Source organism: Ambystoma mexicanum, chromosome 6p, assembly GCF_040938575.1.
Source record: "Ambystoma mexicanum isolate Mex_15411 chromosome 6p, UKY_AmexF1_1, whole genome shotgun sequence".
Classification (NCBI taxonomy): domain Eukaryota; kingdom Metazoa; phylum Chordata; class Amphibia; order Caudata; family Ambystomatidae; genus Ambystoma; species Ambystoma mexicanum.
The window spans coordinates 335188353-335213460 of record NC_090935.1 but is presented as its reverse complement, the minus strand read 5'-3'; the positions used below and the strand labels follow the sequence as shown (position 1 = coordinate 335213460).

Genomic DNA, 25108 nt, shown 5'->3' with positions numbered 1-25108 from the left:
GCTCTCAGTTTGAAAACTGATATCTTATAGGGCTGGTGACACTCCATTATTATCATAATTCACACGCTGCGGATTGGCCAGCTTGTTCCCACCCCCAACACACCCACTGCCTGCTGATAGGACAAGGAGTTGGGGGGGTGTAGATAATGGAGGCTGAGGGAGGAGAAAGATTGATCATCCCAAAAAAGTGGGTTGTTTTCATTGTCCTTAAAAATATAACAACATGGCAGCTACCCCAATTTTTCAGATAACTGCAGGCACATACATATATTTGAGTTCTATAGTTTATGGCGAGTCAGAAAATACTAATCATATTTTAGCACGCCCTTGATGGGAGGAAATACCGTTTTTTTAAATTTACTTCTGAGCCAAAATAGTCACAACTCTGACCCTTCAAGATTCAAACCTTACTTCCATAACCTATCACCACATCAACTTTCCAGTCCTCTGAATTATGAGAAGGCGGGAATCATAATGTCTTTATAACTCAACTTGTATACATCACACGATTCATATTTACATGACAGCAACAGGCTACTTATCCCCTTTAATATCAGCCCATGATTGGCTCACTGAGACATACGATTCGCTTTTTATTAAAGAAAAGGAGGCACATGTTAATCAATGGCAATAGTTCACATTTGCCCCTCAGTTGCACATAGCCCCCACCTATTCCTATGTTTCATTTCTCCATCGTCACATGACCAGGAACATCTGCTTATCAGCACGGTCTGTTTCATACACAATGTTTGATCATCCATTAATGGCTCTGAAGCCATTTCTTGAGTTCGATTCAGCCCTGAAAAGGTCTTTTCTGTTGGCCACTAATGCACAGTTAATGGGGAGACCTGACCTTAAAGGTAATTTCCGCTGGCTGTGTTATCTACAACTCCCACAATTTGGATCTAATTCTCTATTATTTCTTTGTATTTCTAACTGAACCAGGCCTGCTTTTTCTGGTGGGCTCAGCACAGGTCTTGAGTACACATTTCCAAAGACACAGACCTTTCAGTTGAGTGGGGGAAAACACCTGCTGCATCCGTACTTCAGAAAATACAGCTTTAATTTGACAAGATGTGCTTACATGTAACATTTTAGCATTATATCTGGGCATGTTGTTTAAACTACAATCTTTCTTGACACATGGTTTGGACAGATATAAGTTCACTTTAGGTATTATTCACACATAGACCACAGTTACATAGAAAAACCAACAAGTGTTCCTTTCCATTTGAATGTCAGTTTATTTGTGAAAAGTAAGTGTCTTTCTACGGAAAATGTCACTTGGCTTCACTGTTTAAATGTAAGGCACAATTTCTCCTTGGTATTTTTCACATGCCTATCATTTCAGTTGATATTTTCCCATGTGTACTGCTGCAGATTTGAATCTGTCAAAAGGTGCCTTTTCTGCAGCACCACATGTTATTTCTGATTCATTAGGCATATCCATCAGTTTTAAGATCTCAGTTAAATTTCCCTTCACTTGTGTACTTGTCCATTTTAGTGAAGTTGGCTAGGCCCATTTCTTTCCATTTCACTTGGCCTTATGTTGGAAATCACTGTTTTGTGCTGGCTTTTATATTTCAATGGACCTCCACATAAGCCAGCTTCAATCTAACACTAGGGACCTAGCCTGGCCTTTCCATCTCTGTCACTCTTGGCCTGTCTTTTCACCCCACAAGTACTTCATTCAGGCCATTGGGAATGATGGTATCATACAAGTTACAGGTTATACACATCTATTGGGATTTTTTTTTTTTACACAGGATTCTGTTGCTATGCCAGGACCTCTTAGATGATTTAGAAAAATGTGTCTAACAAACTCTTTTCTTGTGTGCAAATACTGCAATGTAATTAATAAATCTTGACATGTTGTTACAAAGTGAGGCCTACTAACAAATATACAGACAAGAGTAAAAAGATTCTAGGTTATTTTAGATCACAATGATCCCCTAAACCTTGAGCTCTCTCTGTCAGTCAACTCCATTTGAAAATCTGATTGTCATGATCAAATCTTAAATTGTAGACCCTGCAACGTGTGAACTTTATACATATCTTTACATTTACTGTCTTCAATGGAATCACTGCTTCATATGAAGCAGTAAAAGTTACATTCTTCATTCACACCATTTGGAATGACGGTATCTAATCTATCTATCCAGTTTGCTTCTCTCTGCTTTAATGTTTTGTTTATGCTCTTTGTTTTCTTTGTTACTTACTACCTCCAATATCTGAAATCAAATTTGCGATACCTGATGTGAGTGTTGTGAGACGTATTTAGCCACAGCTGAATTCAGGTTATTCAATCATATATTTGATTTTGTGTTCATTCCATTTAGTATGAGCATTCCTGGATGTTTGGCCTACATAGAGTTGTCCACATGAACATTTGATGGAATAGATTACATTTTTCGTGTTGCAAGTTGCAAAAGATTTTATTGGTATTCTGTCTCCTGTTTTGGGGTGCATAACATTTCTGCTTTTGATGATATTATTGCAGCTGTTGCATGACAGGCATGGACATGCACCCTTCACATCTTCACTACCCTCTTTCCCCTAGACATGTGGGTCCCTACATCAACACTATCAAACCCAGGAATTTGATTGGTGGGTTATTATCAATAGGTTCAAAAATCTGGGACAATCACGTGATGTGCCCTCCCACCCGGTCCAGATGTGATCAAAGTAACTTGGTGAGGCCAACACTAATTTTGATGAAATAATATGTTTCCTCATTAACTCAGATGCCATGGCGCACACAAGCTGCACCCCCCTCCCCCTTGTACTCCATTTATTGGCATCACCTTTGCTCCATCTGTCCCAAATCACATGGTGTTCCAGACACGGCACCCCCCTTATCTCATCCCAGGCCCAGGTGCCCAGGCATGACGTGACCAGGGCACCGCTCTCGAGTCTGAATATTGAGGTTTTGATTGGTTAAGTTGTGTGTCTCTGTGAAATTCATATGGGGTGTGAGCCCTGGGGTGAGGGCAATAGTCATCTAAATGTGTGCCTGCTTCTTTGTCATAAAGAGTCTTGTGCCCTAATCTCATGAATTTGTCCATCAAAGAGCGGATCCCTTCCTGCACCTGTATCAACTAAAATGTTGTTTCCATCACATTTAGGCCTCACTCCTGGATACAATTAGTGCTTACTTGCTCACCACGGGTGTCTCTGACCACAGATTCTCTCCTGGGGAACGGGAAAGGGGATTTGTTTTTGTAGCTGAACTACCAGACCCACAACTACACACCAAGGCTGCTTTCTATTCTGTTCATAATGTACTTGGTTTTAAATTCAAAGAGGGCGACACTTCTGCAAAGTTAATACACTAACCTAACTTCTACCACTCTACCTTGCTGCCTCCATCTTCTGTTTATTTAAATTCTACCCGCACATTTCACTATCCTACATCATTACAATACATCAACTAAATACTGTGGCCTATAATACTGCCCTATCTACAACCTCTGCAATCACATTAATACATTTGTTGCTGTGTTGCTATATGTGAGTAGCTAATATGTTTCAAACCTAACTAAAACAACATGACTGTCAGTGGGGCAAACTTCACTAAGCTCCTCCGATGCTACTTTCTAATAGGTTTTCCTCAACCTGAACCTTTTTGCCTGGCTGGGACGCTACACATGTATCCCAACATTGTTGAACATTCATGTCCTCTGTAAAAATCACCTATCACCAGCCATGACAGGCTCTTTGCATTTCATTTGAGCTTGGGGCATGCATTTAAAAAGATAAGAAAACATCGGTAAAGAGGGGGTTCTGTAGCCTAGAAATAGTGACACACATTTCAATGAATCACTGTGCTTTAACTGTAGGCCCTTGTTAAGTGCCACTGCAGTAAAAAAAATATAAACTGGTCTTTGGTTAATTTACAATTACAGCTATGTACAACTGATCCTATGTTTTTTTTTTTAATTTTGGTTAAATTGTGGGACAGCCCAGGCCATTTTTAATCGTACCAGTCCCACAATAAAAGAAAAAAAAAGTATTGATGACGATGCCCAAACCTAGCTTCTGCAGCTTACACTTTCTTCAAGGCAAGTGTTCAGTTCTCTACACTACCAATGCCATGCTCCTGAAGCGAGCACATGCATATATAAGATTAAGGTCAGAATGGCACATCACTTGTTTCATAGGGGATAATGCAATATAGTGGGTATGACTAAGTGATATTTGTGTCACCCAGTGGAGTGTTGATGTTTGTTCACTTTACAGCCTATTAGCGATAGAAAAAAAAGGCAATGGAATATGTAGGCAGCTACTCACTCGGAACAGGGTCTCATTCAGAGCAAAGTGTGAATCTTGTGTAAGCCGCCCTTACAAATGTTGATGATAAGTATCCTATAATGAATACTTAACAAGATAAATGTGCTGTTTCATTTATTGTTTTTTAAATATTTTTTCCAGGTGGGATATTTCAAACTATCTGATGGGGACTATTTCATTGAACCAATCAGGAGATATCCAACTGCGATGGGAGCACAGCAGCCACATATTATCTACAAAAGACATTCCCACGAGGATTCACGGAGGAGACGGAGGGAGACACACAACAAGAAGAAACCATTCTGTGGAGTAGAAGGTAGGACAATGTAGCTGTTTTATCTTCTGATTTAATTGAATAAGTCTATCTAGGGCTAGTCTAGATGCACTTCTAGCTTTGTAAATTAAGAGCTACAGTACTATATTAAAACATATGCTCTAAAACCAGGGTTGAATATTGTGATTTCTTTCAACCTCATGAGTCTTAGGTCATGAAATAACTAATTTGTTCCACCTAAACCCCATAGTGCAAACAACCACAATATAGCTGAGTCATACGATTCTTGACATCACTTTGAATGACATAATAGGATGTCTCTTAACGATTTCAGTCGCCAAGGTTGGTTCAATCAGATGCCTAAGTGTTAATGTTAGGCTCAGATATCATCCACCCTCTACCCAAGGGTCGCATGCCTCAGTTTTAAGGATATGAATGCTTCCTGCTGTTATCCCAATGGCACGGCTGTCCCCCTGGGCCATAGCAACACCGTTAATGCACTTCTTTCATCAAGCATTTCTTCTACCTCTGGGTAAGGATGTGTACATAAAGATTTCATCATCTGTGCACTTAGGTTGATGATTATCCATTTTGGAACATTACTACTAGCAAGCATTTCTTCAACCTTGCTCAGTGTTTGTCAGGCTGTAACATTTTCCCATGGGTCACCTCCTTGGCTAGGATCTTCCATATGTTTCTTCACTGCTTAGTCCCCTCCCTGAAAATCAATGCTGGCGCAAATGCTGGATGATTCAGAGCAAAGGAGCGGCAGAAGCGTAAGTTACGTTGTGCCCCTCCTCTCCGCCATACAATCCAATGAAAATCGGGTGTACGTGAAAGAAAATGCATAAAAGCCTTATGCCTGGCGTTTACACATTGTCTTTCCCGGGATGCCGAGCTCATAGTGCGCTCCTCTATGTTTAGTTGTTTAAGCGGGCTCTTCTTTTTATGGCTTATCTGCACATCAGTGCTACAATAGTACTAAGGCATCACTATGTTTTTGCATACCGATTCAAATCACATGCAAACTGTATTGTTTTATTTTAAATGCATTGCAAAAAAGAGTGGACAGGGAACAGAAAAATAAAAAAAGGGGGCAGTGGTATAAAAGTGTACAAAAAAAAATATTCCTTTGCATTGGGGATACAGTTGCTGGTAGTCTTTATATCAGTGTGGTTTGCAAACGTGTTTTAGAATGGTGCAATCCCATTGGAAACCACATTGTAAATCAGGCCCATGAAACCAGTTTTCAAACTTATGGTGATCAGAATGTTATTCATTGTTGGCTGGGATTATTGTAGTATGCTTCCAATAGCTGTCCCCTTGGGCAGGTTTGTCGAATGTTTTTTTTAAGCCTACAGACTGAGCACTTCTTGTTTCGCTGCCCGGAGAAACATGTGACAGAGGTTACACTTTGATGAGCCTCTGTTGCCCAGATGATGGTTTCATAAAATTCGATGGCATGGCATGGAGGATTCATATTATTCAGTGTGTTTAATAAAGAAAAAAGCAGTGCACCTAAATAGTCCTGCGCCTGTCAATAAATTCGAAACATTGACAAATAAATATATACAGCGGCATATGTACACCAACAAATGGCAAGCTGCTGCTAGTGCCATGAGAACTAAAGAGATACTGGGATACTGGGGAGTGGGGGAGGGGACATTGTATATTTGATACAATAAATTCAGTGTCATTCTGTAAATTGGGTTATTGTTTAGATCTGATTGTGTTATCCTTGCTAGATTGCCATATGACTTGATTATGTATGGTAAACTTGGTGTGTGCTATTACGCAATCAAATGCTCGGTAAAATGTAGTCCCAATACTATTCATAGATTCTTTATTAAAATCTATTCGGGTCGCCCTAGGTTGATTGTCAATTACCCAATTGCTAACACATGTTTTGACGTTCTGGTCTTTGTCAAGGCAAACTAACTAGCCCTATTCATCAAGTACCTCATCAAAAACAATGACATCAGTCAAAAGTCAATTCAGCAAAACATGTTTTGGTCCGTCATACCTTGTATATCTGAGTCCTACACCTGCTAACACTATTCAAGGGTACATGTACGCTGGTAAACTGAGTTACTCAAGTATGTCTTGAAGCAAATTCATTATTTCGTCGGACTTCCACTAAATAAATTTGAAGAGCATATGGCATGCATAGATTCCCATGGTGTCCAAGGCTGTGAGTAGAAAGTTGTTCTCTTATATTGGGGGCAATTGTTCCCAGGCTGGTTGCAGCTAGGCTACGACTGCAAACTCGCTTTGCGTGTACTCCTATTATTCAGCACTCTGTTCTTTATATGCATGCAGCAAGAGCAAGCATTAAATACACATTCTCCCTATACTATCCTATGATTCCCTTAATGACCTGATAGCCAGAAGACCTCTACATATAATGTCCACTGTCCCCCAAAATGTCCTCTTTTGATAATGCTGGTGGGCAGGACTAGTTGCTTATTTTCTTTATACATTTTGCTTTGTTGTGTCATAATATATGGAATTAAGGCAGGTACTGTTCAAAGCGGACAAGAAGGAACAGATGTGATGTGCACTGCAGGGCCTGAGATAAAAAGCTCTTATGCTGCGCAGCAGCGTCTCTTGGGATAGGCTGATAATGACCCAATTCCTCAAGTAGCATCCATGCCTGCTCGGCAAGGACACAGAGGACCAGGAGAGTTCTTTGAGAAGTCTTACGCTTATTTATTTATTTGATTTATTTATTTGCATTGCTAAAGCGCTCACACAGCCCAGGGGCATCGAGGCGGTGTTACATGAATATGTCTTAGTTGCAGAACAAAGGTGGGCGATTGGTTACATTAGCCCGCATACAAGTATTGTTTACAATATTCAGAGAAATTACTTGATTACAGTGACCCGCCATAGGTTGGATAAGTGTGGGTGGTTCTGTCATTAAAATGTGCAGGCTAGGATATTTTGTTAAACACTTCTAGGCAGCCACCGGGTTCCATTAGGTCTGCGGTCGTACTGAGTCCAGTTTAGTTTTGGAGTGGGGCAGTGATTTCCAGTGTCTTGCTGCAATGAATGGGAAGGGAGTGCCACTGCCTCTTGCACATTTGATTCTTGGAACCGGCAGTAGGTTGGCATATGGGGTTCTGGTGGGTCTTGTGGCTGGAGGCAGGAGACACTGTGTGAGAGGTAGGGAGGTGCATTGTTGTGAATGCATCCGTGTGTGATGGTGAGTGTTTAGAACGGGATGCACTGGTGGGCGGGCAGCCAGTGCGCTTGTCTGGCTGCAGAGATATGTTCCCTTTTGGAAATGCTGAGTGCTGCGCAGAGGGCGTTATTCTGAATGGTTTGTAGTTTGTTTGGTTTTTTTGTTGAGGTTCCTGTATAGAGTACATTACAATAGTCCAGCCTTGAGCCTATGATGGCTCGCGCAATTGATAGACAGTTGGTGGTGGATAGGAACGGTCTGGTGGCATTGAGGAGTTTAGGGTAGTAGGCTGCAGAGATGGCTACTGCGCTTACCTGTCTGGACATAGTTAGGTTGGTGTCTAGGTAGACTCCGAGAGTTTTAACTGACTGGGAGACTGGGATGGTGATGTTGTTGATGGTGAATGATTGGTATTTAGCGTCAAGGATGATGCATGTGTCAGTGGAGACTAGCAGAAGTAGTTCCATCTTGTCCCCATTAAAGCAAAGCCAGTTTTCAGCCATTCATGTGTGGATGGTGGCGTAGATGGAATTAAGGGTGATGGAGTCATACTCATAATTGCCGGAGAGAGGAATGAGGACTTGAATATCATCGGTATCGTTGGTGTACATGATGCTGAGTGAGTCAAGTAGATGGAAGGGGGAGATTGTAAAGATGTTATACAATGTTGGCGAGAGGCATGAGCCTTGCGGTACTCCAAAGAGTATGGTATTTGGATTAGCAGCTGCTATTTCTGAGAAGACACACATGACTCTACCTTCAAGGAAGGAGGCAGTCCAGTTGATTACATTCAGAGAGAAGAAGGCTGAGGAGGAGAGGTGTTGACATAGTAGATTATGATCCACAAGGTCAAATGCTGCCGTTAGATCTAATAAGCGGAGAAGAGCAGGTTTGCCAGAGTCTCTGATATTGTCAATTTGGGTTTTAAGGTCCAAAAAGACTGTCTCTGTGCTGTGCCCAGGACAGAAGCCAGATTGCCGGGTGTCTTGTATGCTTTGGGTTTCTAGGAACTGTACTTGCACGTATGCTGCTTTGTCCAGGATCTTGAGCAATAAGAGTATGGTAGTTATGTACCTGTAGTTATTGAGGTTAGATGGTCAAGAGAAGTTTTTTTTTAGAAGGGGACGAACCCACGCTTCTTTTAGGCAAGGAGGAACCGAGCCTGATGCAAAGGAGGCATTGATGAATGTCATGATGAATGGTGTGAGGAGTTACGCGCATTCCTTGAAGAGGGATGCAGGGCATGTGTCTCTTTTGCATGTGGATGGTTTGACGTTCTTCATGATGGCAGTGACTTCCGTCTCATTGACGTCTCTGAACGAAAAGAGAGCGTTGTCAGTAGTCTGTTGGTTGAATTAGGGTGGTTTGGTTGTATTAGCGAGTGGTGGGTTGAGTTGATTTGCTCTGATTTTGTTTTGCAAAGTGTGAAGTTTGAGGAGCATGACTGCTTGTCTGTCAGTGCACCATGATTCATTCTTAATTGTGGTTTTGGGGGGGGGGTTTACCTCCCTGAAAATGAATAAAATGTCTTTACAGTCGCACTTGGCATTGAAAATTCTATTGCTGAATGAGTTAGCTTTGGCGAGGTAAATTTGTTAAACTCGAGTTTGTCAAGTGGGAGTTGGCTTGCCTTTCCATTTAGTCTAGGCTGTGTACTTTTTGGCGTGTAGCACTGCGAGTTCGGGAGTAAACTAGTTGTTAGCGTGTTTCGTATGTTTGGCTTAGCTGACTTTTAAGAGTGCAATGGCATCAATGGCTTCAGCTAGAATGGTGTTGAGGGAGAGGGCTAAGGCCTCCGGATTTTTTGAGAATGGAGCCTCAAGGGCTGTGACGTTGAGATATGGTGCTAGCCTTTCCTTGGTGAGGAGGTGTGCACTTCTAGTGGGTGCCGAGGGGAGGGGTGTGGTGGTGACTTTTTGGAACTTTGGGGTGGACAGAGTGAAGAGGATGAGGTGGTGGCATGTCCACGGGAGAGGGAGGTTGGCTGTGACCTCTGGGGCACAGTTGTGGTGAGCTAACCAGTCAATGGTGTGGCCATTGTTGTGGGTGGGGTTAGTGATGGGGTGTGAGAAGCCTAGAGTTTCTAGAGCTTTAGCAAGGTTTTTGGCCGCAGTGTCCTTGGGGTCATGAAGACTTAGGTTAAGATCTCCTGCTACAACGACCTTGGAGGATGTTTTAAGATTGTCTGAGACAAGGTGCATGATGGAGGCGTGGAAGTCTGCAAGAGGGCCTGGTGGGTGATATACAATGTGGAAAGTGATGGTGCAGTTGTGTGAGGCGGAGATTTTCAGGGATGGGAGATCGTAGTTGCAGGAGTTAGTGTGGTCTATTTTTATGACAGCGATAGTGCCTTTGGCTATAAGTGCCACTCCGCCTCCTTTAGTGAGAGGGTGGTCCTGGCGGTGTAAAGTTGAGTACTATTGTAAGAAATGGGCCAGAGGCTTCCTGGAGCCAAGTCTCGGTCACAGCACATAGGTCTAAGTTGTGGGTCGTGATTAGATTGTGTAACTCTGCTGCATGAGCAGGGATGGAGCGGGCATTTATGAGTGCACAGCATGCTTTGGTGGCAGCATGGCAAGTAGTTGAGCTCATGGTCATTATGGTCATTGTATGGCTGTTGCAGATGGAGAAGTTTGTGTCATGTCTCGGGACAGGATTGAGGGGGATATCAAAGCTCTCAGAATGATTTAGTGCATAAACATAAGGCACAGCAGGGATCTAGGGGCACAGGCACAGAGGATTGAGAGCCTGCCTTTTATTAAAGGGGTCAAGTCCTAAAAATTAAAGTGTGGGTACTCATCAAGCACCGTTATGGGATGTGGTGTCGCCAGAAATTAGCATATCAAGGTGAACTCGGCACATTTCATTAAATTGGCTTTGCATAACCACCTAAATTACATATGACGAAAGGCATATGCCTTTGATAAAATCAAGACACACACACGCACACGCACACACACACAACCAAGAGAGGATATTTTCTTCTAAAGTGTTTTTGAAAACGTTAAAAGATGTGCATGTTTTAAACTCCAAATGTTTCCCTAGATCTTTCAGTACTGAAATGGGACATTTCACCTTTAGTTGTTTGTTATTGTTCATTAGGTTATATTGTTGAAGTGTCCAGCCTGCATCCTGACGACTGCGTTTTGAGCCCCGAGGTCGGCTTTAATTCATAAATTCAAAGAGGACATTCAATGTTTCGCATTTTAGCTGGCGGGGGGACTGAGTGCCCCCTCTGAAAAAAGTGGGTGGACTCCGTCCACACACGTGTAGCCTCGACCTGAGCCCTAATTACAGTATTCCTCTTTTAATGAGCTGTTGAAAAGGTCTTTGAGCAAACGATGAGGCCTCTTGCTAAAGCTTTTGAGGCAACCAATATGTCCCTCATTAGGAGCAACCAGGTCTTACTTTTAGAACCCACAGTGAGGCTAATGCCAGTGATGTGAGGTTGATTCTAATTCTTCAGTACCTAAAAGGCAATTCAGTTTGCATGAAGGGGTATTATTTGTAGATTTCATGAGGTCCACCTACCCCAGGAAAGGGACTGTATGGATGCACTTTATACACTTTCTTTTACTCCAAATTAGGTCTCTTTTGGGGGTTTATGTATGACGAAGACAGCTTCCTCTTGGATTGAGTTTCATAAGTTCAGAAGGTCCCTTCTCTTTATGTGGTCAGATGTTTGAAGAGATGTGAGGACCTGCCAGCTAGCCTGTGAATTTCTGCAAAACAGCTATTTATTTTGTTTTGTAATCCTCATCAACCGTCATATTTCGACCCATTCAACTAGAGCAATAGCTCCGGGGGTATTTTGTTTGGGGGCAGCTAAGAGGACATTCTCAAGGCAGTAAACTGATCGGGCAAACAGGTCTTTCATACTAATTAGTAGGCTTATGCCCATGCTGCCTTTGTGAAAAGCTTTGAACTTGCATAATATGAAGCTTCTGTACAAGGCCATATAATGTTGATTGCTCTATGAAAGTGGTGGTGCACCACCCACCAAGTCCCCTCAGATCAGTTAAGACCTGATGTAAAGAAATCCATGTTTACAACCCTACTCCAGACCACCCTTTGTTAGAGGGGCCATAGTGTCCACGATTAAAGCAGTGTCTGTGATTCTATTGGGGTTCCCTTTTGAGGAATCGGTTGGGGTCTGTTGGTACTAGAGACTTTCCGAAGCCAGAATTGGAACCTGTGCCATTTGTCTGCTAATTGCCTGAAATATAATGTGGGCAGGGAAGCCAGCGACAAGTGATACCTGTAGAACCTCCTCACGGCTCTAGTTACACAGAGACTGCTTCATTGATAAGCAGCAGAGAGCAGAGCACATCCGACCCCCATCACACACTTGCCTCTCTTCCACATGACCAGGTGTGTCCTCCAGGCATCACAGTTCCCCATAACAGCCCCTCTCTCAACAGGTAGGGCTCTCCGTGCCCCTACGCCTCACCCATTGAGCCATACTAAAGAGCCTGTTTCCATCTCTTTTGCCTGCTGCCACCTTCACACTTTGAAATAGTTGCCCTTATGCTTTTTACACACCTATCTCCATTTCTGAAAGTTTCATTGCCTCTAAGCAGAGACCCCATCCCTTCCCTTTCTTGGTCTCAAGGTGGAAGGGGCTGCCACCACACCGCTTCCACTGGTGGTCCACTCTTGATCTCCCCAAACACACCATGACACACACTTGAACAGTTGTTTAGCCCTCATATATCCACTCCATTTGTATCGGGGGCGTTTTGCTCTCACAGGGGAGGGCATGTCTTGAACACCTATCCCCACCTACCACCCCTCCAGGGACAGTCCATATGCCCCACCACAGAAACCCCTCTGCTCAATGCCTAAGGAAGCTGTGCATTACCCTTTCACCCAGATCTTCATCTCTTGCGATCACCATCCCTTTTGCTGAGACACCTCCAGACTAAAAGTCTTGCCACTACCACTATCAACCCAGAGTTTACTGCCTTAATCCACTTCATGCTCGCTTCCAGAGAAAACAGTGTGTGGAGACTTGGTACGGGGGACAGTGTGACTGTACTTAACTGGTTGTTGTCACCCCCCACTTCAAATCAACAAGAATAGGTTGATCCTCCTTCTCCATCCAAGCTCCCACAGTCTGGAAAGCAATTCCCCTCAGCATCCACCGCTTTGAGGATTACCTTGCCTTCTGGAAAGCCCTCAAGACCTGGCTATTCCTCCCTGAACCCTGATGAACCCATTCAGCACCTCAGGTCGTATAACCCCCTGTCAGATAGGCTGAGGCAGCAATGAACCCTTCATAGAACCTACTTAGCGACAAAGAGAACAAACTCCTGCAGAACCCTGGACAGATGCTGTGCCACGTCTACGAAACCAATAAACCAACCAGGACACACAGGTACGTTTCGCACTCCATTCCACCTCCCGCATGCATCTGCCATCATAGACACATCACTTCTGCCATTAAAATACAGCTAAGCTATGTCCCACAACAAAGATTCGCTCTAGCTGGACCTATATCTCTCCTGCACTCGCATACTCTTGTGACAACCTCACAGCACGCATTCACAAGGCAGCTTGACATGGGTCGTTAGCAGGTACAGCTGCAGCACTTTCAGCTCTCCAAGTTGTATACCAAGTGTTCCTCTCCCGAGCCGAATAGCTTATCTTAAGCGTGGTGAGTGAACAAGAGACCTGGATGATGAGAATCGGATTCTGGTTGGACAAGTCTACCAATTCCTCCAGGAACGTGTAGAGGTGATTGTGCATTGTAAACAATAACACTGATGTATTCCGCTGCGGCCGACAGTGTGCTTTCAAGTGGGTGGTGTGAAAAACAGCTCACCAGAGTTGTGCTCTTCACTGGTTTGTCAATAATCGTGAACTTGTCTTGGAGGTGCAGACCACACAATTCAATTGTTGCGGGCACCTTGGCCATTGAGTTACAATATATTGTGAGGAGGGCCTTGTGATTTATTACCACTGCATATTGCTTTCCATATACAAATAGATTGCAGCATTTGCATGCCATCTTGACAGAAACACCATAATTTTTATCATTGGAACACACGATGTGTGTGTTAGTTGGACACCTCCTGGCGTGAGAGACAATTTTACTGGGGGTGTCTTATCAGCCATCAGATTGTGTTCTGCAGCTGACACTGGCATCCAAATCTAGTTTAGTGCATAGGTGCCAGCTATAGTAGGCCATGATGCATTCAGCTTCAGCAATCCTTTGTTAATTGTAATAAAATGTCTCTTGACATAGAGGTGTCAAGATGGAATCATGACCTAGATTCATGAGTTCTCTTAGTGGACTGCAAATAGATGCAAAATGTGATTCAGCAGCTGCCCGTACCCAGAAATGATCACAGCAATGATTCCTTTTAAAGGGCTAGCACAGATGTAAGACCAACAACTTTTTAGGGATCAGGTTTCATGCCCCTAACAAAGAAAATATGTCTACAAACAGACATATTTAGTTAGTGTAGTTTTAATAAAGTCACATTTTTTCGTTCAAAGTTAGCTGAACATCTTAGATAGTCATTATACTTTTTCCTGAGGCACACCATACATTAGAATGTCATTGATATAATTCAGGCAGTTGGGGATTTTCCTTATCCCTTATGAGGTCAAGTTTGGAAAGAAACCCCGCTTTTGTCAAAAAATAGATATAGAGACTGGGTGAAGCTGTATAATTGATCATGGAATACTGTAGCCTGGCAGTAAATGTATATGGCATTAAATACAGGGGATAGCAGAAAGCTATGGGCTGCATTTAATAGGCGAAAGCAGGAGTCAGAATTAAAACTAGCTTGTTGCGTAAATGAAGAGAACTGGTGTAAGTTCTTAAGGGTGAAATTCCATGCTGAAGATCAGCCAAAATTCTTAATGGCAGATATTTATGTTAAATGGCAAATCCTGTCTTGTGGTCGGAAATGTTGTTTACCCTATATGACAAAATGACAACATTGAATGATGATCCTGATTTGTGGCATGTTGTGTATCTTGTGCAAAGTGGAAAGTGGAAGTGCAAAGGAGAGGACCCTGAGAATTATAGACTTCTGTCCATGATATATGGACCTCATAAAATCTTTGCTTCCTGTCTCCTGCGTGAGATAAATAACTGGGAAGATAATGAGCTGTTTCCAAACTTGGTTTAGAAAGGAGCTATCTGCCTCTAATAATACATTAATAATCAACAGGGTAATGAAGCAAACAGGAACAAAGGAGGCTCCCCCTTTATACGCCCTGTTTGTTGACTTTTCAGCTGCATTTGACATGGTAGACAGATCGAAATTGTGGCTAAAATTAAAATAACTTGGAATGCCCAGTAACTTAATATTCCCTTGCCAACTGTTAAACAAAGATAATGTGGCTGGATGGAATGGGAGCACTAGCAGGTCCAGTCTCGATCAGGAGGGGGATCAGACAAGGGTGTGTACTGGCCCTCCTTCTTTTCAGTCTGTTTATGGCTGACATTGCGCTTGCCCTGAAAACATTACCATATATTTGGTCTGACTTCTCATTCATTACATGTGAGGTGCAACTACCAGTCCTTTGGCAATAACATTTTGGATTTCCAAACAGGTTTGTAGTAGGAATTTTAAGAAAATAAATATTCCCAAGCTTTCCATTTGTTTGGAAGAACTAATGAATCTGGCTGGATGGAATGGGATTCTCCTGATTACTTAGCAGAACAATACAGAGCCCAAGTTGAAGCCTTCCTCGATAGTACCACTCCTTTTAAAATGAAAAAAGTACCAGATTGTCCTAACCATCAGAGTAGGTACTCTTCTGAACTGACTTTGCTTAAACAGGGTAAAAGGAAGGGCGAACGTAGCTGGCCAAGGATGAAACAGTGAAAAATAGAACAGCGTGGAAAATGATTGAGCAAGAATATGAGCAAAAATGTATCGACACATAGAAAAATTATTAGATATAAAATGTTTCTTTTATATCATAATAAATAAAGCATGACAACAAGGGTTCAAATATCCACAAGAGGAATACATGTGAATTCACAAACTCGGTAGCCAAAAATTAACATGCTAAAATGTACTTAATAATGAAGTACAGAAGGAAGAGAAAGAAGAGAGGAAGAAGGCAGCTGGGGAGCGGGTGTAAGTGGATCTAGGTCACCTGGCCTAAGCACCACCCACCTGGTGCCTTCCTGGTTGCTGCTCCTTTTCACCACTTAGCAAGCCCCTCCCACCTGGTGCCTTCCTGCTTGCCGCTCCTTTTCACCACTTAGCAAGCCCCGCCCATCTGGTGCCTTCCTGCTTGCCGCTCTTTTCCCTACTTAAGGAGCCCTCCAGCCTCTTTTCCTTTGCAGCTGGGGAGCAGGTGTAAGTGGATCTAGGTCACCTGGCCTAAGCCCCGCCCACCTGGTGCCTTCCTCGTTGCTGCTCCTTTTCACCACTTAGCAAGCCCTGCCCACCTGGTGCCTCCCTGCTTGCCGCTCCTTTTCACCACTTAGCAAGCCCCGTCCACCTGGTGCCTTCCTGCTTGCTGCTCCTTTTCACCACTTAGCAAGCCCCGCCCACCTGGTGCCTTCCTGCTTGCCGCTCTTTTCCCTACTTAAGGAGTCCTCCAGCCTCTTTTCCTTTGCAGCTGGGGAGCGGGTGTAAGTGGATCTAGGTCACCTGGCCTAAGCACCACCCACCTGGTGCCTTCCTGGTTGCTGCTCCTTTTCACCACTTAGCAAGCCCCGCCCACCTGGTGCCTTCCTCATTGCCGCTCCTTTTCACCACTTAGCAAGCCCCGGCCACCTGGTGCCTTCCTGCTTGCCGCTCTTTTCCCTACTTAAGGAGCCCTCCAGCCTCTTTTCCTTTGCAGCTGGGGAACAGGTGTAAGTGGATCTAAGTCACCTGGCCTAAGCACCACCCACCTTCTTAGCCCTGACCCTTCCTGCTCTTAACTCTTAGATCAAGGGCGTCTCTCGCCCAGGCGTCCAAAGTGAAGGGCAGTCAAAGAAAAGGGCTATTGCTGTTTGGATTTGTTCGGACCAGGAGGTTCCAGGGTCCGACCCCCTGCTAAGACAGCAGGGAAGCATGCACCAACATGTGTTTGCACCCTCTGTCCCCACAGGCCATCCCCACCCTCTCTTGTCCCCCCGTGTTGTTCCCTTGTGCCCCCCCCTTCCTGCACACAGGAGTCTGTCCTGATACATTCTGGTTTCACCATCACCGTCTTGTGGCCAATGCTGGATTTTACTTTTATGGACTTCATGGATTCACGGTGCGTCACCCTTTCTCAACTCTCATGCTGGACTTCCTTTGTATCTTGTACTCATGGTGCCCTGAATCATGCTGTTCCCATCTTCATCTTGTGTCCTGGCTTGCACCATTATGTTGTACTACTGACTTCTGCAATTGAATTTGCTCTCCTCTCTTGCTTCTCCACTCTTTTTGACTGCTTACTCTCTGTTCTCTCCTCACCTCTCCCTTTTCCTATCTCCTTCCCTCCTCCCCTTACTTTCTTCCATGCACTTACTCTATCAGAATTGTCCCTGGACCTAGTTTGATAGCAACCTCGTCTGTCGCTCCCCTATCCCCTTATTGTCCCCCCCTCCCTCCAGCACTATCTGAAACGTTGTCAGGCTTAGTACGATAGTCACTTGATTTGTTCCTCCCCTCCCTTTCTGCACCCCTCTCCCTCACCTTTTGTTTTCCTCCGGCTCTACCAGAAATGTTATCAGGCCTAGTATGGTAGTCGTCTGTCTGTTTCCATTTCCTTCCCACTCTCCCCCTCCCTTCCTTATCTATGTCTTAGCACTTGCACTATCTGAAATGTCGTCAGGCAGAGTATGATAGTTAATTTCACATCCTTACTGTTCATGGCCTGTAAGAATGTCGTATTTTCCCTTGTTCCCTTCCTTGCCTTGAAGCGCTTTGAAACACATTGTGTATAGGCGCTATATAAATAAACTATCATATCATATCATATCAAGGAAAAGAAGAGAAAATAAGAACATATCAATTGTACAATTCATGGATAAGCATAAAACAATCCTCAACAAGACAATTGTTTTCACCAGAATAACATTGGCCTATAAGGTTACAAACAACAGATCAACATACATTGCAAACAACATAGAATTATGAAAGAACAGATTAGCATATGCTCTGAATCAGACACATTAACCATAGGCATCAAGGAAATTCCCCCATATGTCCAGAAATATATCAGTATCCCCTGCCTGTTTGTAGATAGCCCTTTCATAGGTGGAGATGATGAGCAACTCTTCCACCCAGTCGTCGATGCAGATAGAGGCAGATGATTTCCAGGATCTTAAAACCATCTTGTTTGCCATCATACAAGCTCGGAGGAGCCATATTCTTTTACTGAATTGAAGATCATCTAACAGAGACTAGTCTCCAAGCACCAAAAGAGTTGCGGCCAATGGAACTGTACAACATAACACTAACCCCAATCTTTCGCAGACCCCTTCGCAGAATGTTTTAGTTTTTTGACAAAGCCAGATCAGATGACTGAGAGTGCCCCTCGCTTGTTGGCACTTCCAACATAAGTCGTTTTCCAGAAGATGTCTCTTAAACATGCGTACCAGCGTCCAGTAAGACCTAAAAAGGAGCTTGGTTTGCGATGCCCCTAAGCCCCAGTCCACGCTGATCAGCCGCACATTAGCACAGCAACTCTGATCAATCACCTCACCCAGCTCTTCAACCCACACAGTCACCAACTCTGGTTCTCCCTTACGACAAGCCTTCAAGATTCTGTATATAGTAGCTGCCGGGTGAGATGCTTGTTTGCAGGTTACCAAAGCAGACCAAGCTATACTCTGAGTTGCCAACTGTGACGGGTCACTACTTGCGGTGATAATGTTCTTCAACTTTCTGTATATTGCATAAGTGCAATCAGTCATATTGAACGTGAGGCACAATCGTGCAAGTGGGATCAATTCATCACCTTCAACCAGATCCTTAATGTAGTTGATTCCTGCCAGAAACCACGCTAGCCAGAATAGCACCTTTCCTTATGATTTCAATGCAGGGTTGAGCCAGATCGAAGCATCTGGGAATAAACAAAGATTGGTTCCTATGCAATTGGATATATCGCACCAGCATTCCTTCAAGAAAGTAGTCAGTGGATTTGGCCCTTTGGAAGATTTTTTCCCCATTATCAGCAGAGCCTTTGGATTTAATTGTGTCAAGGCAATACTCTCCCTTACTATTTTAACAGATGGGTCTCCATCCATATCGATGACCTTACACAGATGTCTAGTCATGAATGCCAGATGATAATCAGTGAAGTTAGGTAGATTCATACCGCCATGCTTTTGAGGAAGCTGCATTTTCCACAGCGCAAGTCTTGGCGTCTTCCCGTCCCATATGAACTTCTTCATGATCCTATCAATCTCCTTAAAGAAATGCCTTGGTTCTTTGATGGGAAGCATTGATAATTTACACGTGGCGTGCTAAATTCATTTTAATGCAATTGATTTTCACCAATGTTTATAGCCTCAAGAGTCCCCACCTATCCAAATCTGATTGAAGCTTTGGTAGTATCATTTCAAAGTTCATATTCGGCAACTTCACCACCTCCAGGCCTAACCAGATACCCAAATACTTCATTATTTCCACAAAGAAAAATTATTAAAATGAGCAAAGAAGTAGGGCAGAAAAGGAAACAAAGAAGCTCTTTACATTTTGTTTAGAAATGGGAGAAACCCAAAGCCCTGGAAAGATAATTTGTGCCAGATAAAGATGATTGTGTTAAAATTCAGAAGGGGTTTGCTGAAAAAAATATTGTAGCATGGAATAAAATCAACCAAGAACTCAATACAAAGGACAGTCTAGTACAGCTAAAAATGGAAGGAACACAGGACCATCATAAGCCCTATGTGCCATTTGATTTTAGTCTGGTTTCAGTTACTGAAATGGAAAATATTTTTAAGAACATGCACCCCACCAGGTGCCTGGGAGAATTTTACCCTACAAAATTATTTTGGGAAATAGGGAAATGTTTGCACCTTTTCTTAGGAGTTTCGTCAATGCATCGTTTCTTCATGGATCTTTTCCATAGATGATCAAATAAGTGGCAGTAACTCCTCTTGTGAATAAACTAAGGTTGGATCCTAAGGAACCATTCAACCTTTGGTCAAACACTAATACCCCTTTCCTGCTCAAAATTATGGATAAAATGGCCACTACTCAGTTACTACAATATATCGAGGTTTCTAGACTCCTGCATATGAAACAATCTTTGTTTCATGTAGCTATGGAAAAGGGAGCACACTCTTAGATTTACATACCCAGATTTTGGCCATTTTGTAAAAGAGTAGTACTGCTGATTCTTCTTGACCTATCAGCAGCCTTCAATCTGCTTAATCACAAATGGTTACTTGACACACGGGTTGATACCGGCGACTGCTCAACAAATGAGATCAAGTGGATGGACTCCTTCCTTAGTGGTAGGAAATGCAGTATTTGCTGGAGGATGTGTCATCATAAACATCTCAAATTTTTTGTGGGATTTCACAAGGCGCTTGCCTCATTGTTTAATATTTACCTCAAACCATTGTGTGCTAAAATGGAAGAACTCAGAAGTTAGTCCAGGCTATAATATTATCCAAGACTTGACTACTGTAAGTCCCTTTTCAGAAGAGCGAGTAAAGAGTGCTTGGGAAATTTGCAGAACATTCAAAATTAAGCTGTTCGCATAGTCTGCAATATCCCCAAGAGAGAACCAGCATTTAAGGCTCGGAGAGATCTTCATTGGCTCCCTGTAGCTGCAAGAGTCCGATTTATAATTCTGACTTTGGGCCATAAATGCCGGCTTGGAACTGCTCCTGCCTATTTGAAAGAAAGATTGGAACTTTACAAGCCTTGCTGCTCACTCTGGTCTTGTGATTTACGGCAGCCCACCAATGCACGGTTTTAAAAGAGCTGAGTGGAATTGTAGATCATTCCCTGTACTGGTTGCCCAAGTGTGGAATGAACTCCTTGTCAAGCTACGAAAGGACAAATGTCACCTCACTTTCAGAACATTTTTAAACACCCTCCTGTTCAAGTAAAATAAGTTTAGATAGCTTCTTTTATATGTTGTTGTCCTGTCACCCTCCTGCATTTTTGTGTATATGTCCTGATGACTGTGGGCTTTGGTGCTCTATCAATATAACTTAACATAACATCTTTATTATGGGAAATGACGACTATGATCGCACAAAAGACGTGTAGAATTTGAAGAAATAAATGAGGCTTTTTTCAGTTAATTGCTTGGACACCAGCTAGGGACCAACTATTGCCCACAAAAGATTCAGAGCATGAGCTGAAAAAGGGAATTGGTCCCGTAGCCAGGATTATGCGGCCAAATTGTGACAAAATCCTTTGTTACTTTTACTAGAATTATTTTTCCATATAAAAAAACTCAAAGATACGTATTTCAGTCTCCGTCGCCAGTACTGAGAAGATCATTTATTCTAATGAGGTTTAATATGCTAGAAGTACCGGATAACAGAGGGGCATGGATGGGTCTAGAGAGGCAGAAACGTACGTGAGGGTCGTGTAGGGACAACAATCAAATACAGACCATCAGATATCTAACTACTCTCTGCCCTGCTATGTGGAGCACCCAAATACGACATTTTGGAAATCATTTGTTTATTTTTATTTATTTGCATTTTTAAAGCGCTCACACAGCCCGGGGGCATCGTGGCGCTGTTACAGGATTATGGCCCTCATTACGACCCTTGCGGAAATCGAAAAACGATGGCGGAAATGCAATACCGCCATCGAATAGCGCTCGGTGCGACTATGACCCGTCACCGCAAAGTACGATGCCATTAGCGACACCGTAGTGAACGCCAACGCTAACTGCACCAAGTACGCGCGCGCGCGTCATGCCAAACCGTAAATACCACCATGGCGCAAGGGTACGCGAATTCCGACCCTAGCGGACATGTACCTAACGCCATCAAGCACGGCGGAAAGTACCATTCCGCCATGGTGAGAAGTACGGCATCGCGAATCAACCGTAAACGGCCCCACTGAGTGCCTGTACACCGCTCCCTGCCCACATAGTACAACTCCCCGTAGGTGCAATGAAGTCACAATGCAACCAGTGAAATGTACAAGTCACCCATGCATGCCAATGAACAAAAGAATCTCAAGAGGGGCCAATGGGAGCTGCAGGGCACAGATGGCACGAATACAGAAGCCATTCCAATGGACATGACCACAGTCCCCCACCAAGAAACGCACGCAAACACAGGCACCTGTGACCAGCAATATTCCGAAAATCACATCATTCCACCAGTCCACCTGGCTGACCGGCATCTGTTACACAAAACCTAATCCCCCGCCCCTGAGCATGACATCATTCAAACAGTCATATTGGCAGCCCTCATCCCTGACCTCACTGGGCTTCGTAGGCAAACGCGCCCAGCACAGTACCACGCAACTATACTCCGAAGCTGGAACCCAATGCAGATCTCCTCACAATACATCGCTCCCCAAATAGGAATATGCCACATCACTTGCAAAGAAGAACGCTACACGGCCCATATCAGAATAGAAATTTAATGCACAACAAAATCACCAAGCCCATACAGCCATTAGTCCATGAACTCCAAAACACATTTCACCATTGTGGGCTGCATCCGCAAGAAATAACCAGCTACTTCTTGTGTGACGCCCTGTTCCTTCATGGTACACAGAGCCACATTCACGTACGAAAAGGCAACATGGAAGCGCACAGAACCGCAGGGCCGTCCCAATGGGGAGGCACTAGTCCAGCTGAAAGGCCGAAATGTTGCTCCGAGCCACTAGTACTGCGTAAGGGCATGTGGCCCATTGGCGATCGTCCCATAAGATCGTAATGCTGCTCCACTGATTAACACGAAGCAGCAGGTGTCGGGAGTAAAAGCCATCTGCAGGAGTGGCATACAGATGGCAGTGGCAAAAGGGGAGGAGATACCTGTCAACCAAAAGAAAAGAAAAAGAACAGAATGGCCATCAGAACTACATTCGAACAACTCACTTCAATGATCACACTAAATCCACAGCCATATGCATGCTAGCCCACTCCAAAGGATCATCACCACCCCAAAACCACTTGCGACTCATAACTATCTATATCGAGGTGTAAACACCATCACAAACGAGTGTACCTGTGCATGCGTCTGTGAAAACAGAATCCATCAGATGGGATTGGTAACGTGCATGGACACAAGTGTCTGAAGGCGCGTCGAGACAGGGAGGGCTCAACAAGGCCAGATAGACGATGGTCCCACTATGGCATCCCTGCATCACATAGCGCAGGGGAGGCGGATAGATTCCAAGAAGCCCTGTACATGGCAAACTCTGTATCAAATCATCTGTCCATGCATCCATACATCATTCCCTCATCCCGTAATGAAAACGCCTGTTTCCATACTCACATAACATGTGAAATTTCCATTGAGTCTGTGCGTTATGCAGCCTGCAAAATCCACTGTGCCCCAGCCCGTTATTCCAGTGTTGTGAAGTAACATGTATTTGGGAACGTCCGGCCTCACCGTCCACTTCGCTATTGCGCATCCCAAACTATTCATATCAATCATTGCATCCTCGCCATGGCCCCTGTCCCAAGGACATTGAACAATAGAACGTTATATTTGCAGCCAGACCTGTGGGCATCTCCTCGCCGCTAGCTGATAACCGAAAGCGCCGCCCTTCGAATTCCTCATTTGCAACATCACGTCGAAAAGGCATCTGTGGCCGCTTGAAATCACAAATTAATCCATCTAGTGCGGCTGTGTGTGAAAATGGCAACTGCCTTCACTCACAAATGGGACGCCCCGCCCGTCGTTGCAACTCGGTACAGTGATGCATGAGGGTCCACCGTTACTCGAGTACTACGTTCCACTAACCCTTCACAAGTCTGTTCGCGACTGCAAAGATTGTATGTGAAACAATGGGACCAAAGCCGAATGAACATATCAACCAATGTTACACGGCCATCGGGTACAAATACATGATTGTAATAGCAAGATGCCATTCCTCGAATTGCAGCGTTGTGTGCGGGACGTGCTCGGCCAAAGGGGAGAGCAGTTTGCACAGGTGGAATGAATCACCACAGGTGGAGGCCATACAGCCTGAAAACACATAAATTGCACACCCAGTCTCCTCCCACAACCACACCCACTCCGAAATGCTACCGGCAGGACTCGCGATGTTGGCCCTGGGGGACCTGATAGCACTGCAAGTACTCCAACTCCAAGAAGAAGACGAACACCAACTACAACCGGCCGCACGGAGGAGACGCAGGAGGAGGAGGAGGGCAAGGCAGGGCCAGCAAGGGCCGCCAGCACAGCCACTACCACCACGCAGGCAGCCCGCAATCCCACGCCTCCGAGCACATCCGTTCAACCTCACTGATGAGCAGATCCACACCCTCTACCGTTTGGACCGGGACACCATAGCCGCCATTGTGGACATGACACAGGCTGACCTTGTCAGCATGATAGATAGCCCAACCGCCATCCCACCCCTACTGAAGGTGGTGTCTGTACTCCACTTCCTGGCCACAGGCACCTACCAGCACACAGTCGGACAGTTGCATGGCATTTCTCAGCCACTGTTCTCACGGACACTATTGCAAGTGCTCGATGCCCTCCTGCAGCACGCAGACGACTACATCTCTCTACCACGCTCGGAGCAGGAAATTACCAACACAAAAGTGGGATTCCATGCACTTGCCGGCATACCGGGTTGCCTTGGTGCCATCGACTGCACCCATGTGGAATTGGTCGTCCCACATGCCATGGAGGCCCAGTACCGCAACCGAAAACAATTTCATTCTCTGAATGTACAAATGGTGTGTGACTCCAACAGGATCATTACACATTGTTGTGCCCGATTCCCTGGATCAACCCATGATTCTATGGTCTTGAGGAACTCTACAATACCACGCTACATGGAGCGACACGCAGGGTACAGATCCTGGCTACTCGGTGAGTCTCATTTCATGCATGATGATGTGGGGTATGTGATGCGGCAATGACCTGGCAGGAAGGGGGGGGGTGTGCGTACGTAGCAATGGCATTCCACATAATTCGTTTATCGTCCACATACAGGTGATGCTGGATATCCACTGAAGAGATGGCTCCTCACACCAGTCCGGAACCCACGGGACCAGCATGAGGAGGGCTACAACCATGCCCACTCACGTACCCGTGTAGTCATTGAACAGGCATTCGGCCTACTGAAGACTCGTTTCCGCTGCCTCAGCAGGTCTGGCGGGGCACTCCTGTACCGCCATGAGAAGGTTGCAAAGATGGTGATGGCATGTGTCATGCTACACAACATGTGCGTACGTAGGAATGTGCCCATGCCCCCTGACGCACAACTGTAAGCACCTGAAGATGGTCATGATGAGGG

The 25108-nt window shown here is 44.4% G+C and overlaps 1 protein-coding gene across 1 annotated transcript in view; it reads left to right on the top strand.

The window, feature by feature from the left end:
• Nucleotides 1-25108, top strand: part of ADAMTS12 (ADAM metallopeptidase with thrombospondin type 1 motif 12) — a 4001072-nt gene that overhangs the window by 1205861 nt on the left and 2770103 nt on the right. Inside the window, exon 3 of the mRNA XM_069627090.1 lies at nt 4432-4606. Within this exon, the coding sequence (XP_069483191.1) occupies nt 4432-4606 (175 nt within the window). The remainder of the gene's footprint in view (nt 1-4431; nt 4607-25108) is intronic.